Source organism: Lepus europaeus, chromosome 18 (assembly GCF_033115175.1).
Source record: "Lepus europaeus isolate LE1 chromosome 18, mLepTim1.pri, whole genome shotgun sequence".
NCBI classification, from domain to species: domain Eukaryota; kingdom Metazoa; phylum Chordata; class Mammalia; order Lagomorpha; family Leporidae; genus Lepus; species Lepus europaeus.
In genome coordinates, this window is record NC_084844.1 from 38,780,940 (window position 1) to 38,799,136 (window position 18,197).

The window sequence follows — 18,197 nt, forward strand, 5'->3', positions numbered from 1 at the left end:
AGAAGCTCTTTTTAGTAAAACAAAAATAGAAACACAGCTAAAATATATTTGAGCATTCATAAAAATGCTTTATAAGGCACTTCCACTTAAGTCAAGTATGAAGGTATTTACTCAGCAGTAAAATACACATTTTAAAAATTAGTTTCATAAAGCCAAAGCTGAGGTTTTATTTTATGAACTACTTCAGGGAGAAGAAAATAATTCTGAGGCTGTGAATCTATGAACGAAAGGAACCATGCTTAACCCGAGAGGTCAGATTGGAAATGCATTCTCCTTTCCTTGGCCCTCTGGCTGTTTTGTGTGCATGTACTTCCCTTTTTTAAGATTCATTTTAGCCGACTCAATAGGCTAATCCTCCGCCTTGCGGCGCCGGCACACCGATCCTGTCCCGGTTGCCCCTCTTCCAGGCCAGCTCTCTGCTATGGCCAGGGAAGGCAGTGGAGGATGGCCCAAGTGCTTGGGCCCTGCACCCCATGGGAGACCAGGAGAAGCACCTGGCTCCTGCCATCGGACCAGTGCGGTGCGCCGGCCGCAGCGCACCTACCGCGGCGGCCATTGGAGGGAGAACCAATGGCAAAAAGGAAGACCTTTCTCTCTGTCTCTCTCTCTCACTGTCCACTCTGCCTGTCAAAAAAAAAAAATTTTTCATTTTATTTATTTGAAAGGCAGAGTTACACAGAGAGAGATTGTCCATTTAATGGTTGACTCCCCATATGGCCATAAAAGCCATGGCTGAGCCAGGCCAAAGCCAGAAGCCAGGAACTCCATCCAGGTCTCCCACATCAGTGGCAGGGCCCAAGGACTTAGGTCATCTTTTACTGCTCTCCTAAGCACATTAGCGGAGAGCTGGATTGGAAATGGAGCAGCCAGGACTGGAATTGGTGCTCATATGGGATGCCAGCATCTCAGGCAGAGACATAACCACGTTGCTCCACAATGCCAGCCCCACACGCTTCCTTTTAGTCTGAAGTTCAAAAATGAAAATAAAGCAAGACTTAAAAAACGGAGCAAGTTTCCGAGTTCTCTCTCAAAGGGAAACTGAATTTACCTAACCAATGCCCTTCCTACATGTGCCAGGCCTATCTAAGACCAAGCAATTATGTGGTTGGCATCACGCTCAGAGGGTTCTTAGGACAGCAAAACTGCTCTGTGTGACACCACGATGGTGGACACGCGTCGTCCTACATTTACCCAGACCTACAGAATGGACACTGAGAGGGACCCTAATGTAAACTCTGGACTTTGAATGGGGAGGCTGTGTTGGTTCATTGATAGTTACAAGTGTATTCTTATTGGGCCAGATATCAATAATGGAGGAAGGCCTGTATGTGTGGGAACAGAGGAGACATGAAACTCTGAACTTTCTGTTCTAGTTTGTTGTGAATCTTAAATCTCTAAAATATAAATATCTCTAAAATATAAAACGTATTAACTTGAAAACCAACAAATAGGGGGCGGTGCTGTGGCGTAGTGGGTTAAGCCACCACCTGCATTGCCGGCATCCCATGTGGGCGAAGGTTCCAGACCTGAGTGTTTCATTTCCGATCCAGCTCTCTGCTGTGGCCTGGGAAAGCAGTGGAAGATGGCCCAAGTCCTTGGGCCCCTGTGCCCATGTGGGAGACCCAGAAGAAGCTCCTGGCTCCTGGCTTCGGATCAGTGCAGCTCTGGCCATTGTGGTTATCTGGGGGAGTAAACCAGCAGATGGAAGACCTCTCTTTCTTTCTCTCTTTCTTTCTCTCTGCCTCTGCCTCTGCCTCTCTATAACTTTGCCTTTCAAATAAATAAATGAATATTTTTTTAAAACCAACAAATAAATAATAAAAGTGAGCCACTTGTCCTCCGCAGTCCACTGAAAAGACTGACTTTACCTACCCAATGCATTTTCTGTGTGTGCTTTTCCTGTTAAAAATCAAGCTACAACTCCCATGGCTTAGTGCTCAACTGCAGAATTTCCTCGCGTTGGTGGAGGTGCAGAATGTACTTCTGTGCTCCGACATGATGTCTTCATTTATTTCAGTAGCCATAAGGTCTGTATGAATCACTGTAGAATCTTGCTAAAAATGCGCTTCTCATTCAGTAGTTTGGGTACTGGCTCTGAGAGTCTGCCTTTCTAATGAGCTCCTAAGTGACGACTGGAGAATTCAGAAGACCCTGGGCACATGCAGCCCCTTCCTTGCCTGGATCACTGCCTTCCGCATGCCCGGAGATGCACCAGTGAAGAACGGTTCCTCTGAGCCTTGAACACACCTCTCTGTCAGTGTGATTCTCCCTCCTCTAAGTCTCAATAGCACTTTGCCTGTGGTTCTGCAAGAACGTGGAACTTAGCTTTTGCTTTTGCTACACTTATTCCTTTCCCTACTCTTCCTCATCTCCATCCCCAACCCTCAAACTGGACTAGGACCCTATTATAAGACAGTCTCATTCATAGATTAATGTGCCTTTCATTAATAGTCCTTATAACAACTCGAATTAAATATCTAAGTAATTATTTTAGGTCTCCTCTGCTAAACCAAATCCATAAAGCCTGGAACAGGGCACTGAAGAAACACGCAGTTCTGAACAGCCGGATTCCAACAGTTTGGAAAAGCACAGATGTGGAAACCAGCACAGATCAACATCCAAAGACAACAGCATTAACCTGTATGGTCACACACCTGCTAGTTCCTACCTGACTATACATCCGCTTTCCAAAACATAGAGAACTTCAGCCCGTTATCCTGGCCTTCAGAATGGGTGCAGGAAGAATTATCCAAACTACCTTCTAATCACAGATCACATTATTCTAGGAATTTCTGGAACATGGCAAATATAAGGAGACAGGGAGCAGAGAGTTGGTGAAACATTCAAACTTTCCCAGGACAGGGGGGAAGATGCACAACACAGGGGACAATCAAGTCTCCTCTATACTGAGACTCTGCCACTGCTACGATCCCTAAGTGAACTGACACTGCAGAAGCACCCAGCTCAGGACTCGGCACAGAACTGCACCAGCCCCCTCTGTGGGCCCCTGTCTAAGACACTGGTTTAATGAAGCCATAATCCATGCACTTGATGAGACATTCCCGGGCGGTCTGGACCACTGCCGCCCTCTTCTCATCGGGCTCCTGTTTCCCCACCATAGTCAGGATCTCTAGCAGCTCGCTCTCCACCAGCTTCTTGGCCAGCTCTGCATCAGCCGCCAGCAGGTTGTAGGCGATGACCAGGCCCCGGTGTTGGACAGACAGCCGGTCATGCAGGCAAAGCCGCTGTAGGATCTCCAACCACTGTGATGTCTGCAGAGGGGGAAATGGATAAGGCAGACTTAGAAGAATAGTGGAGAGACACAGAGCATGGAGATGTGGGGACAAGATAATTAGAAATCATCAGCCAGGCCCATAGCTAAGTAACTTAGGAATGGCCACACATCTGGAAACAGCAGGTTTATTTATTTGTTATTCAAGCAGCTTGAGATGCTAAGGGACAGGCCCACTGCAGGCCTGAGAAGAATGGGAATGCAGACTGTTCAGAGAGGAGGCACCTCAGGGCCGGCACTGTGGTATAGTGGGCTAAGCCACCGCCTGCAAGGCTGGCATCCCACATGGGCACCAGTTTGAGACCTGTCTGCTCCACTTCCAATCCAGCTCCCTGCTATGGCTCCTGGGAAATCAACGGGAGATGACTCAAGTGTTTGGGACCCTGCACCCACGCGGGATACCTGGAAGAAGCACTGAACTCCTGGCTTTGGCCTGGCACAGCCCTGGTCATTGCAGCCATTTGGGAAGTGAAACAATGGGTGGAACCTCCCTCTCTCTGTGTCTGTCTGTCTGTCTGTCTCTCCCTCTATCTCTATGACTCTGACTTTCATATAAATAAAAAAAAATCTTTTTCTTAAAAAGAGGTACCTCACCCTAGGGACCTGGGCAACACTTGTCTCTGCCAACCCAGATGCCCTTGAGACAAGAGCTCAGGCGAGCTTTCTGCTGATCCTCTCTCTAACTGGAATCAACACCGGAGTTCAGGGTGGTCCTGTCCTCCACTCTTCCCAGCTGGGAGGCTGCCCAATACTGTGCATGGGAAGGCAGGGCAATAGGCCACTCTCCTGGGAGACAGAGAGGAAGCTAGGAATAGCACCAGGAGGACTCCTATTTCATTCAACAGACAGTGGGCAGCAGAGAGGAAGAGCCATCAGCATGGGCTCTGGATTCAGAGACCTGGGTTCAGAGCCAGCTCAGCCACCTACTACCCGATGACTTCAGCTGAGCTGTTCACAGATTTTCTTCTATTTAGGTGGTAGGACAGATTCTCGCTATGGGTGTGGGCTCCCTAGACCCCACCCAGCCCCTTCCCGTCCCAGGGCCCACTCTCACCACTTGGGTCATCTTGAGGCACAGTTTCTTATGCGCCGCCGTCAGCATGGCCAGGGCCCCTGCCGCTGCGTTCTGCACCTTGTCATCATCCTCCCCACAGAGCAGCACCACCAGCTTCAGCCGGTCATTCCCATCTGCCAGGAACCTCTCCTGAACCTGTAGGAAGCCGCACACCTTCTTGGAGAAAAAAGCCCCCCACCTGCCCAGCTGGAAGAAGGAAACATGCAAATGAAGTTCTTGGACCAGGATTCCTCGGAGTTTTCCTTTGAGCAGCTCATTCATGCCACCAGGTGGAGCTTTGGGCATCAGAGGTGTGGTCAGCACGGTGCAGCTGCACCGGCCACATCTGTGTCTGTGAAGCAGCAGCCTCACACGGACTACTTCCTCCACCTGGGTTCCTGGTTCTCACTGACCGAACATGAGCGGAGGTGATCTGTGCCGTGACAGCTGCCTCTCTCGCGATCTTACTTCCCATTGGAATGCAGACCGCTCCCAAGGTGGCAGAGGGCAAGACCATCCTTGCTGGTCAAAGAAGCCTGGATCCCCAGTCTCTGCTTGGAAGCGAGCCACCTGATCCAAATGGGATTATGGTGGGCGAGGAGGGGACACCTATCCTGCTGCGGCCACCGTACAGTCGATGTTGGCTGCTGCAGCAGCTGGTGCTCCCATGGGGAGGTGACGCCTCCCTTCCCCCTCATCTCTCTCCACGCAGCCTTCTGTTTCCCCTTACCCACCCCACCCCATCCTCAGACACTCTCCCCAGGCTGGCCTCGGTCCAGCTGCCTAGTGGACCTGGAAGCTTATCTCCTGTGACTTTCCCAGGACTTGGCCAGTCTTCCTCCTAAGACAGTGAGCAGACCCAGGGTTTCAGCACTGAGGGGAACAGACCGCGTCTCACACCAGCCCCTACCTGAGGACCCAGGGGAGCCTCTGGCCTGGCTCTCAGGCCCACGGAGGGCCTCAGACTGAGACCTGGTGTGAGCTCTGATGAGACCCAGTCACCCATGAGGGAAACCTTGGTTGAGTTTCCAGCTCCTGGCTGTGGCCTGGCCCAGTCTTAGCTATTGGGGGATTTGGGGAGAGTGGACCAGCAGATAGAAATGCCTCTTCCTCTCTCTGTCTGCATTTGTCTCTCTCTGTGTGTGTGTGTGTACCTCTCAAATAAACAATTTTAAAAACAAAATACTACCTTCATACCATGGGGACAGCCCCAGTGTCCCCCAGGACTTTCTTCTGGCCTGTCCCCCCAAGTCCTGGCATCCCCCCACCCCAAGCCCCTGCCTCACCTCCTTGTTGACCACCATGTTGCACATGCACTCGGTGGCCGCCTGCCGCAGCTGGTCGTGATTCTCAAACATGTAGTTCTCGATGTCTGGCAAGGCCCTCTCCTGAAAGATCTTCTGCCTGGGGTGGGAGGGTGGAGAAAGGCAGGGCCTTGAGTCCTGTGTGGCGAGCACTGGTGTCTGGAGCCATCCGGGGGCCGTTCCTCCATCCTCCCTCAGCATGGTCTGAGTGGCACTGAGCCTGCCCCAGCCCCAGGAGGGTCACGGGAGGCATTGCACAGTGGCCTGGACACCGTGCCGGGTCCTGGGATGAACGTCACCCAGCTGGACCGTTCTGGGTGTTATTGTTGGGGAAGGGGTGTTCTCCCTCTCTCTTTCCTGCTGGCCATGAAGCCGAGAAGATGTGACGTCTGGGGCCACGCTTACGGCCTCGAGAGGAAACAAAAGCTTCTCCGAGAATGAGGGCAAACAGACATGAGATTAGAGACGGAGAGAACGAGGAGCCGAGATGGACAGCTGTGTAACCCCTGCCTCAAACTTCGTAATTACATACATCAGTATGCTTAGGACTCCTCGGGCTGACTTGTCTGCTACCTGCAACCAAAGTAATGCCAGCCCCGTACAATTCCACAAGAACGCCACTTATCCCCACTTAGCCCCTGGGACACCTTTACTTTTTTTTTTTTTTCACTACTTTAGAATGAAGTGTGTTTGGCTTTGGACATTCACAACGTGGCCTTTGGGGTGGGGTAACCACATCCCTCCCACCCATCCCCCACTGTCCCACCACTGCCTTTGGTGCTGTCCTCCGGGAGAGCCGCTTCAACACACCAAGTGCGCGGACTTTCACCCACACACTCCGTGGGACGCCTCTCCACGGCGGCTCCCCCACCCTGGCCCACTCACCGCAGCTTGTCGCTCCGCCCAGAGAGGTTGGTGAGGCCCAGGAGAGCCTCGTAGTTCTGCAGCCCATCCCTCTGCGTGTTCAGGAGGCTCACGAGCGGCCGCACCACCTCATATACCTGGCAGGGGGTAGGGGCCAGGACTGGTCAGGTGGGGTCCCCACTCCCTCACATTTAAAGATGCTCTGTGGGCCAGCGCTGTGGCACAGCGGTTGAAGCCCTGGCCTGAAGCACCGGCATCCCATATGGGCCCCGGTTCTAGTCCTGGCTGCTCCTCTTCTGATCCAGCTCTCTGCTATGGCCTGGGAAAGCAGCAGAAGATGGCCCAGGTCCTTGGGCCCCTGCACCTACGGGGGAGACCCAGAGGAAGCTCCTGGCTCCTGGCTTCGGATCAGCGCAGCTCCGGCCATTGCGGTCATCTGGGGAGTGGACCAGCAGATAGAAGACCTCTCTCTCTGTTTCTACCTCTCTCTGTAACTCTGTCTTTCAAATAAATAAAATAAATTTTAAAAAAAAGATGCTCTGATTTTTGTTTTTCTACTTTTTTTAAAAATTTGAAACAGAGAGAGAGAGGGCGAGAGAGCTTCCATCCATTAGTTCTCTCCCCAGATGCCTGCAACAGCCAGGGCTGGGTCAGCCAGAATCCAGGAGGCTGAAACTCCATCTGGGTGTCCCATGTGGGTGCCAGGGGCCCAAGCACTGAGCCATCCTCTGCTGCCTCCCAGACTGCATCAGAAGGAAGCTGGTTCAGAAGTGGAGTCACAGGGGCACAAACCAGGCCCCCCAATGGGGAATGAGTGCATCCCAAGAGATGACTTAACCAAACACCTGTCCCAAAGGTGCACCATTTTGAAATTCTCAAAGCACTCTCCCATACACTATCTGATTTGGTCTTCCCGATGGTCCTAAGAGGCAGGATTGTTTCCTTCACCTTGTAGACAACATAGACAACAGGATGGAGTTTCTGGAAGGAGGGTCCTGTTTGTCACAGGCAGAATCAGAGCCTGGAATGCAGGTACCTCCGATTCATTGCCCTCCTTGTGAACACCCTATTCCCCTCTCCCTGGCTAGGTAATGAGGGAAAAGACCCCTAGGAGCAGAAGAGACTCCTCCCACTGCCCCATCCCACTCACCCCCGTACTCACCCGCTCCCCTGGGAAGGCAATATCCGGGTTGGAGACGGCGGCGATCTTTGCCAGGGCGTGGGCTGCCTTCACCTTGCCCACGTCCGTGCCTTCCAAAGCCAGGGGGATCAGGGCCTACAAGAAAGAGCACAGTCACCGCCCAGCCCTCTGTGCACACTCCTGCTGCTGCTGCTGTCAGCTGTCCATCTGTCTGTCCCCTCAGAAGTCCAGGAGGACTCTGTGGCTCCGTCAGCCCTTGATCTCACAGAGAACAATCACACAGTGATCACAGACTCAGGGCCCCGGTTTCCAGGACCACAGAGGTCTTTCCCACTACAGCCTCCCCCATCCACATGGTCCTTCAGCCTTTGGAAAGAGAAATAATCAGTACCTGACCTTCCACCTTCTGCCCAGACCAAAACTAATCATGACAGCAGATGTATATTGAGCACCTACTGTGAGTGTAGGGGGTGACACTGTGGTGTAGCAAGAGAAGCCACGGCTTGGGACTTCCACATGCCATATTAAAGTTCTGGTTCAAATCCTGGCTACTTCACTTCCCATCGAGTTCCCTGCCACTGCATCTGGGAGGCAGCAGGTGATGGCTCAAGTACGTAGGTACCTGCCATCCACATGGGAGACCCATATGGAGTTCCTAGTACCTGACTTTAGCCTGGCCCGGCCCTGGCTATTGTAGGTACCGGGGGAGTGAACCAGTAGATGAAATATCTCTGTCTTTCTCTATCTCTCTCTTTCAAGTAGATAAAAATAAACACTTTCATAATTTTTTTCAGTATATTTTCTTTCATGCTTGGGAGATTCTGCAGAGTGAGTGTGTGATTTCTCCATCCTTGATTTGTAGATGAGGAAATTGTCACTCAGGGAGATTAAGTAATTTTCCCAATTTTATGCAGCTAAAAGAAGGAAGAGCACACTCAATCAAGTCTTCAGTGCAGGAAGGCCATAAACCTCTGTATTTATATCAGACTTCCTTCCAGTAGCAAGGAGGATCAGTAAGATTTAAAGGAAATCCCACAGAACACCCTAAAAATCAAGGAGAAATTGACCTGGGGCCATGGGTATAGTTAGCATGGACAAATGAGACGTATCCCAGGGGATTGGGATGGGGTGGGCATCAGGCAAGGAGGATACAGGTACATACACTGAAACACACAACACACACCCAACACACATGTGCACACCTACATGCACATGCACACACACAGTGTGTTCCTCCAACAGCACAGCCCCTTCCAGAATGGCAAGGATGTTATCCTGCCTTGTTACCTTGCCGCCACCTTGAGCCACGATAGTCCCTCGGTCCTTCGGGTTGTCACACAGTGCTAAGAATACCCTACAAGGGCCAGGAGAAAGGGGAACACAGACTGCACCAGCACTCCTCCCAGGCATCAGTGAGCCAGAGGGTCAGAGCCAGGGCGACCCTCCCATGTGCACCCGTGCCCCGCAATGAGCCACCTGGAAATGACACGGCCATGACATAAATGGCTGGGAGAAAGCAAAGCCAAGCCAGCTGCAGAGCCACCCTCCCACCCTGTTCAGAGACAACGGGCGGTTCCTGGCGGCCACCAGCCAGGACAAACCCTTCACCTCTGTGCTCTGGCCCTGGCCTCCTCTATGGAGTCCTCATGAACCACTGCCTCCGTGCACTTCGCCCTCCAGACATGCTGCGGGAGAGCCCGGGTCTCTCATGTCCCCTCCATGCCACCTGTCTTCCCATATGCTACCCCCTGCCTGGAACCCCCCCCCTTCCTCTGCAAGGTGTGGCCCCTTTTCCTTCTTGAGGGCTCTGTGGAAGTGCCACCTCCTCTGGGTCCTCCAGTCCAGCAGGCTGGATGCCAACGCTCTGTGCTTCCCCCATCATGACAGCCTTCGTCACATGTGACAGTGACCTTGTCCGCCTCTCCTACCAGGCACACAGACTGGGCCTTTAATCTCTGGGAATAATAGGATGAGGCAGTCTCTTTCCTGCTGATGTAAACTGCCACCTGCAGTGATCTGCCACGCCAACTCGCTTCCCAGTGTTGGTCACCCCTTCAGTCACTTCTCCAGGCCCGCAGTGGCTCATCCCCACAGCAGTCCCCCGCCACTGCAACCTCCCTGCCCAGCCTCGCCCCCTCTCCGGCCCAGCCCCAGGCCTGCACCTGGCCAGCAGCTCCTTGGTCTGGTCGGTGAGGATGGCGCTGTCAGCTTTCACCATGCAGGCCAGCGCGGAGATGACGCCCGCCTTCAGAAGCCGCTTCACCCGCATGTCTATGAAGTCTTTCTTGTCCTGGGGGGACAAAGAGGTGGCAGTGGGGGAGGGGCTAGGGCACCGGGCCAATCTACACAGGAACTAAAGATGGCACAAGTCTGTAGGTTGACTAACGGCCCCTGAGGATGTCCCTGGCCTAATGCCTGGAGCCTGAGAATGTGAGACTTGACATGGCAAAAGGGACTTCACAGAAGAGGAGGGATTCAAGGAGTGAGAGACAAGGACAGAATCCCTATCTGGGGGCCCGGGAGAATCACAAGGGTCTTTCTAAGAGGTAAGGCATGGGGTTGGCACCGTGGCACAGTAGCTCAACTGCCACCTGCAACACCAGTGTCCCACACGAGCGCCTGCTGCAGTCCTGGCTGCTCTGCTTCCAACCAAGCTCTCTGCAAATGCACCTGGGAAAGCAGCAGATGGCCCAAGTGCTTGGGCCCCTGCACCCACAGGGGAGATCTGGATGAAGTTCCAGGCTTCTGGCTTCAGCCTGGCCCAGCTAAGGCCACTGTGGCCATTTGGGGTATGAACCAGCAGAGGGAAGATCCCGCTCTCTCACCCTCTCTGTCACGCTGCCTTTCAAATAAATCTTCAAAAACAAACAAAGAGGGAACAGGAAGACCAGTGTTAGTCCTAGGAGATGAGCCAATGGAAGAGGTTGGAGGGATCCCAGGTCATGAGCTGGGAGTGGAGGTGCCCTCTAAAAGCTGAAAACGGCAGACAGATTCTCCCTAGAGCCCCAGGAGGAGCCAGGCCCGCTGACGACCCTGACTCCAGCCCAGTGACGCTGCCTGGGGGATGACTGCCCTCCAGGACCAGGAGGGAGAGCACCCATGCTGCTTTAGGTCACCCACTGTGACAAGGTGCGGCAGCAAAGACCGGACACTCATGCACCTAAAAGTCCAGACGGCTGCCCGGGAGGGGCGTGGCGCTTCCTGCCTGCCGCTGAAGTCTTCTCTGCCTTGCCCCGCCCCCAACTCCCAGTACACAGGAAAATCAAATCCCGAAGACTCATTCATAGAGGAGTGGGATACAGAAAGCTCATCCAGGGTGGGCGTTGGGGTACAAGGAGTCAGGCTGCTATCTGGGACACCCACATCCCATGTCAGAGTGCCTGGTTGGAGTCCTGGCTTCTCCACTTCCAGTCTAGCTTCTAATGTTCCTGGCAAGCAGTAGATGATGGCTCAAGTACTTGAGTCCCTGCCACCCATGTAGGAGACTTGGATGGAGTTCCTGGCTCCTAGATTCAGCCTGGCCCAGCCCCAGCTGTTTCGAGGACTTGGGGTATGAAGCAGCATATAGACCTTCCCTTCTCTCTCTCTCTCTCTCTCTCTCTCTCACTGTTCCTTTCAAATAAACAAAACAGCAAAGCACCAAATGACCTGCGTGCTGCTTTTCCTGTAGCAGGTTGGCTTTCCATTAGTGTGGAAGTGATGGCTGGGGACACAGGCAGGGGAGGCAGGAAGCAGACAGAGCTGACTTAACAATGGATGGGGTTTGGCCAGAGGTTTAAAGCCAGTCCCAGGACTGCAAGGTCACTACCAACACTCTGTCCTCAGAGCGGGAGCTCGGAAGAGGCTGGCCTTCGGGTAACCTCAGAGCCACACTGGAACCTCAAGGCAGCCAGTGAACACGCAGTACCCCCCTGCCTGGGTGAAACACCATGCAACTTTTCAACATCACTCGGAGAACGAGACGGCAAATGTAGAGAACACACAGCATTTTTCTGAAAGCAGGCGCAAAATGACAGTTACACTCTGTGACTATGAAAACAACACCCGGGGAAATGAAGCCTCTGGCAGGTGACCCAGCACATGAAAATGCCCACAGTGGTCACTTCCATTTCCATTGTCCACCTTCTCATCTGTATTGCGATACAGTTTGGTTACTTTGATCTAAATAATTTTACAGGCTGGGGAGATTCTGTATAAATTCATATGTAAATCACATACAAATTATATCCCTATGTGCAGAGAATCTGTCAGGAGGGCTCCAAGGGGACATCTATGTCACTGGGGCTGATACTGACCCCTATCCTTCCTCCTCTCATTACTCCTACCTAGTGCCCATACCCCAAATCCAGATGCCCCAGGAAATCAAACGTGTATGCAAAGTAAATGTGAAATTAGACTGTCTTATACCCCTGAAACCAGCAACACACTCTGCAAAAGGTTCATCCTGGCTCCATTTGTTTTGTCAGTCTACAAAACTGTTGGTCTCTGGGGCCCACCTGGGGTGAGATACAAAATTAAAACAAAGGAAACACACGAGCACCCCCTGGTGGGGAAATCGGCCATGATCCTCTTCATCTGATCAGTAGCCTCCTCTAAATAATCCCAAATGCACCCCACGTGGAAACCAGCGTCACTATTTTCTCCATCCCATCTCTCCTGCAGGTGGCACGGGCACCCTCCATCACCAGACAGACCCCGTCCCCACCTTGGGGTGCTCCTCGGGCACGTGCTGCTTGGAGAACTTGGCGAGCTGCACGAGCTCCGGGATGACCTCCTTGACGTCGTAGCTGTTGGTGCAGTTCACCAGCGTGGTGGCCACTGAGTACAGGATGGTCTTGTCACTGGTCTGGGGGCACGGGGTGGGGAGAAGGCAACCTGAGAACAAACCTCATGGTGTGGGAGGAGAGAAGCCGGCAGGGCTCCTCCTGGAGACACGCAAACAGCCCAGAAGGCGGGGCCCCGGCTCTGCTCAGGAAGCTCAGGGCAGAAATGGCTCCCACAGCCTCAGCAGCACCCAGGCGGGATAGGGGTCTTCCCACAGAGCTCCTTGCTCGTGCCTTTTTCAAAAGCCCACTCCCAACCGGAGTGGGACCTGGACAACATCCCATCTGGCCTGGTGGAGACCTTTCCACATCCCCCCTCCTCCCCACATCCTCCCTTTACTGTGCAAAAAGCTGGGGAGGGCCGGGTGTCCGGTGCTGCCATTTGAGACGCTGCCTGGGGGGTGTGAGTCCAGCGTCCTGCTAATGCGCCCCCTGGCAGGCAGCAGGGGATGGCTCCCATACTTGGGTCCCTGCTGCCCATAGATGAGAGCTGGATCGAGTGCCCAGCTTTGTCCCAGCCACAGACATTTCATGTACTTGGGGAGTGCAGCAGTGGGTGGGAGCTCGCTCTCTTTCCTTCTGTACAACCCTCCTCCACCTCTCTTAGATAAAAACGTTCAGAAAGAGCCAGGCAGGGGGCGCGGCAGCAGCAGAAAGGCATCTAGGAGGGAGCAGGGAGCAGGGCGGGGGCCCAGAAGAGGGGACTCACTGCCTTGGGACCCCCCAGACCCCAGCAAGATACAGCATCAGCATGCCACAGCATCACACAGGGATTAGGTCCCAATCTGCCAGTGGCCAAGTCCCCTATCTACAATGGCGTAGTATCTGCCTATAGCCTGTGCATATCTTCATGCATCTCTCCCGGTCACCCACAACACCTCACACAATCTAAATGCACATAAAGCAAAACCAAGTCTGTCCTCAGGCTGCACAGATGCCATTGAAATAGAAGTATTCTCTGTCTGTGGTCGGTTGGTCCCGCTGATGCAGACAGCTGACCGCACCAGCCTCCGGTTCATCTTCCCACAACCTGCGAGGCATGAAGCATCCTCTGTGCATTTTACTGGCAAGGTAAAATGAGGACCTCAAAGAGGGGAACCACCAATGCAGGTCTGCATGAGGGGTGGGGGTGGGGGGCAGAGCCAGGGCTCCAGTTCCTGCGGGCCCGGCTCCTCCTGAGGTTGGAGGTCAGGGCCACACTCGCCTTGGCCAGCTCGAACATGGCCTGCAGGGCAGGGATGTCTTGCACGAAGTCGTCCTTCACATCGGCATCCAGGGTGAGGTAGGCCAGGCCCTCCACGGCCCAGCGCCGGGTGCGCGTGTCTATGGAGGCGTTGCATAGCCACCTGGAAGCAGGGAGGAGCGGTGCTGCGGATGGTGCCCTGGCCCAGGCTACAGAGCCACGTGGTAATGGCTGGCAGCCGACAGGGCACCCCAGGGACTGCCACGCGGAAGCCCACGAGGAGGCGGGGTGCTGGGAAAGGGGCCCCTTACTTGCGACACTGCTTAGCCAGCTTCTCTGTAGAGCCTTCAGCAAACTGCCTGAGGCCGTAGTCTGTGCCGCCTGCAGAGCCAAGCTTACAGAGTCCCTGCGGAGGAGGGAGACACCAGCAGGATCAGAGACCCCAGGTTGGGGGATACAGCCCACCCCCCCCCCAGTTCCCTGCAGCAGGAATATGTCAACCCTTTTCCTCTGCCTGGACATCCTTCTATGTGTACTACAAAGTCCAGCTGCCATGGCCTCTTCCAGGAAGTCTTCCCTGATGTCTCCAGGCTCCGGGAAGAAGCCCACAAAGCTGCAGGTTTTCCCCTGCCCTCTTTTCCTCACCATTTTTGACCTCACAGATATTTTGCAGTTGGCTCATTGAGAGATCAGTGCAAGAGATTGCTAACAACGTCTGAAACTGCAGTGGCGACCCCTGCCACGGCACAAAAATTGGCAGAGAAGACAGATCGTGAGAATTACACATCCAGATGTGTAAAATTGGAAAAACTGGGCTCCAGGGAGGAAAAATAAAATGTCTTGCATAAGAGAAATATGTATCATGGCAGAAGATAAAATTACTTTTTAAAAAGATGGATGTGAACATAAAATGAGACCAATGGCTCAAATCTGCTATAATTGTTTACAAGAAAAAGAAGACATCAGCGAAAACAACTTCAGTAGAATGAAAATGGAAAAAGTGAAACAGGTTTGACTGTGCCATAGAGAAATGGATTAAGAAAACAAACTGGGGCCAACCTCATGGTGCCACGGGCTAAGCCGCCACCTGCGACACTGGCATCCCACATCAGAGCGCCGCTTCGAGTTCTGGCTGCTCCACTTCCAATCCAGCTCCCTGCTAATGCGCCTAGGAAGGCAGCACCTGCTGCCACCCACATGGGAAACGGATGGAGCTCCTGGCTCCTGGCTTTGGCCTGGGCCCCCCAGCCATGGCCCTATGGCCATCTGAGGAGTGAACCAGTGGAATGAAGGTTTCTCTCTCTCTCTCTCTCTCTCTCTGCATTTCAGATAAACAAATCCTTTAAGAAACAGACTTTGGGGTGTTCTCTCTGAAACTCCTTTCTGTACAACAGATCACAATGTTTGCATCACTCAGGAGCACAGAGTTCAACTCCCCAGGGCACAGCCGCGGGCCGTGAAGCTACAAGGGTGTTCCAAACAGTTCACTGAAAGGGGAATTAAAAGGGCTTGTTTTAAACCCTTGCAAAAACAAAAACAAAAACAAAAAAAAAAACCAACTCATTGTGATTGAGGTAAAAAGAAAGAAAGAACTCTTGCAAGTAAATGGGAAGTCCATGCAGAGTTCCTGCACAGCACTCATTTTCCGTGAACTCTTGGCTGTGCCCCCATATGTCCTCGTGGCCCCTGCAGAGCCTGGGGGTGTGCCCGGGAGCCCCATGCAGCGTGCTCCCCCACAGCGTGGGCCCTGGGGGTTGGGGTAGCGGCCCCCTCACCACCAGTGTGCGGATCTTGATCTTCTCGTTTTTGGTGGTCTTGTAGATCTCCTTGAGCAGCGTCACCCCGTTGGTGATGATGAAGGTGGCGCGGCTGAGCTTGGTGGAGGCGTGGATGAGGGCCTCCACGGCCACCAGCTGGTCTGCCTCGCGCTCCGAGCCGCAGAGCGCCACCATCATCTCCATCACACCTTTCAGTCCCAGGAGCTGGTTGCCCAGGTCGAAGGGGCCCTGCAGGATCCCAGACACCGTCTGAATGGCGTTCACATTCTTGTCCATGTCCTGGGGATCAAACTTGCCCCTGAAACAGAGGGCAAGGGTCGTCAGGAGGGCTGGCCCAAGGGGGCCGCGCAAGATTTGGAGGTAGACGGCGAGGGATTTGCCTGTCGCTCTGCCACTCGCGGGCTGTGCGGCATTGGACAAGTCATGGAGCCTCTCTGAGCCTCGCTTCCTGATCTGTAAACTGAGGACAGCACCAGAGCTGAGGTGAGGATGGAGGGCAAAGCAGGTGTGTCACAGGCTGTGTGCCTGCGGCGCACACTCTGACTCCCAGAGCGAGCTCTAGGGAGGGAAGGAAGCGGGGTGGACAGAGGGAGGCTTTGGGCTGCAAGGCAGTCACACAAGGCCCCAGCCCGCAGAGGTCTGGAGCTAGGACATCCCCTAACGGCATCCCAGGTAGAGGTGAGGGATGAGCCGTGGACCCAGCTGCCCTGGGGAAGGTGAGGCAGCTGTCGTCAGCTGAGCCAAGCCCCAAAGAGAAGGGGCGCTGAGATGTGTCAGCCGCCAGTCTTTCCAGCAGCTGCCAAGTCAGGTGGGACCCTGGCACCAGCACACCAGGTCTCTGGGGTGTGGCCCACTCCGTCACTTGCATCCAAGGCTCTGTCTTGGTCTCTTCACCTGTGCAGGGAGGGTATGAGCAAGATGGGTGGGTGGAACCTGCCTTGTTTCAGACCCCGTGGTCATCTACTCCAAGGAGATTCTCTGTTGGGGGCCGGCGCTGTGGCATAGCGGGTAAAGCCACCACCTGCAGTGCCAGCATCCCATATGGGCAGTGGTTCAAGTCCTGCCTGCTCCACTTCCAATCCAGCTCTCTGCTGTGGCCTGGGAAAGCAGTGGAAGATGGTCCAAGTCCTTGGGCCCCTGCATCTGCGTGGGAGACCCGGAGGAAGCTCCTGGCTCCTGGCTTCAGATCGGTGCAGCTCTGGCCCTTGTGGCCAATTGGGAGTGAACCAGTGGATGGAAGACTTCTCTCTGTCTCTCTCTGCTTCTCCTCTCTCTGTGTAACTCTGACTTTCAAATAAATAAATAAATCTTTTTTAAAAAATAAAGATTCTCTCTGTGGTGATGGTAGGGGGACGCGCCTCCCGAGCCTTCTGGGAGCTGCCTGTGTGGCTCAGTGTGGAGTCAGGGCAGACATGGGAGTGCTTCCATATACGAAGGCAGCATGGCGCAGTTGGAGCAACTCTACACCAAGAGCCTGAGGCTTACGCTCTGGTCTCTACCTGCCTCCAACTCTCAGGTGGCCAAGGGCAAGACCCTTGGGAGAGGATCTGAGAACCCCTCCCATTTGGACAGTCATGTCCCGAGCCTCAGCTCCCCTCCACTCAGTGTCCAGAGAACCCAGAACCTTTCAGCATGAATGGGAGCTCTGCCCTGTTAGCTGCTTCCTGGCCCCCACTGGTGCCTGAAGTTCCACACAGACCCTGGTCCCTGATGAAGAAGGACACAGGACACCCACACCAGGGGCAGCCCGAGCTGCCAACTGCGAGGTGGTGACTCCACCTGTTCACCATTCCACCGACCGACAAGGGGGGAGCCTTGATCAGAAAGCTCTGCCCAGACCAGGACCAGCTGGGCCCCCGTTATCGGAACTCAACTGAGGACCTCAAGGAAGAATCAAGAAGTTAGCAGGAGAAGCTGGAGCTGTGATACGCAAAGGGAGAGCAGCCATAGGCAGCCGTAAATGGCCGCAAGTCAGAGGCCAGCAGTGGCAATGGGACAGGACAGGAGGCGGCAGATCTGGGGAACTGAGAATGGGTTTTACGTTAAATAGGTAAAAATAAGATACGCTGGGGCCTGTGTTGTGGTAGTGGCATAGCGGGTTAAGCTGCTGTGGGACCTGAACTCTATACGGGCACCGAGGTTGCAAGTCCTGGCTGCTCCACTTCCAATCCAGCTCTCTGCTGTGGCCTGGGAAAGCAGTAGAAGATGGTCCAAGTCCTTGGACCCCTGCTACCCACATGGGAGACCTGGAAAAAGTTCCTGGATTCCAGCTTCAGCCCAGCGCCACGCAGGGAGGACATTCAGCGGCCGTGGAACCCAGGTGCCCACCACCAGCCACGGGAGGCCGCCATCCTGGAGGCCTCTTCCAGCCCCAGCGAAGCCTGCACTTGGTGGCCTCCCTCGTCCTAACCCAACGCTATATGACTGTAACGTCACACGAAATCCTGAGCCGGGGGCCCCCAGTGCAGCCACGCCGCCGTTCCTCTGGGGACGATAAATCACGGTGGCCTCAAGGCCCGGACCCCGGGGAACGCGCCCTGCCGGCGCCTGAGGACACTCACGTGATGTACTCCTCGCAGATCTTGCGGAAGTGCTCCCGCTCCGGGTCGCAGCGCAGGTCGTCGTAGAGCTTGTTGATGAGGATGGAGGCCAGCATGCGGGTGTTTTCCGTCAGGGGCAGGCAGGACGGCAGGTCGGGAACCTGCCCCACGACCTTCAGGATCTTCCTGAGGCCTGCAGCGGGGACAGCGGCCAAGGG

General features: G+C 54.2%; 1 protein-coding gene across 1 annotated transcript in view; it reads right to left on the reverse strand.

The window, feature by feature from the left end:
- Nucleotides 1-430: 430 nt before the first annotated feature.
- UNC45B (unc-45 myosin chaperone B) overlaps nt 431-18,197 on the reverse strand; it is a 30,504-nt gene continuing 12,737 nt past the window's right edge. Inside the window, exons 9-20 of the mRNA XM_062215948.1 lie at nt 18,001-18,172; nt 15,437-15,737; nt 13,973-14,067; nt 13,683-13,824; nt 12,361-12,501; nt 9,818-9,945; nt 8,943-9,009; nt 7,677-7,790; nt 6,536-6,651; nt 5,633-5,750; nt 4,347-4,502; nt 431-3,272 (exon numbers count right to left, since the gene is read on the reverse strand). Coding sequence (XP_062071932.1) covers nt 3,012-3,272; nt 4,347-4,502; nt 5,633-5,750; nt 6,536-6,651; nt 7,677-7,790; nt 8,943-9,009; nt 9,818-9,945; nt 12,361-12,501; nt 13,683-13,824; nt 13,973-14,067; nt 15,437-15,737; nt 18,001-18,172 — 1,811 coding nt within the window. The 3' untranslated portion in view covers nt 431-3,011. The remainder of the gene's footprint in view (nt 3,273-4,346; nt 4,503-5,632; nt 5,751-6,535; nt 6,652-7,676; nt 7,791-8,942; nt 9,010-9,817; nt 9,946-12,360; nt 12,502-13,682; nt 13,825-13,972; nt 14,068-15,436; nt 15,738-18,000; nt 18,173-18,197) is intronic.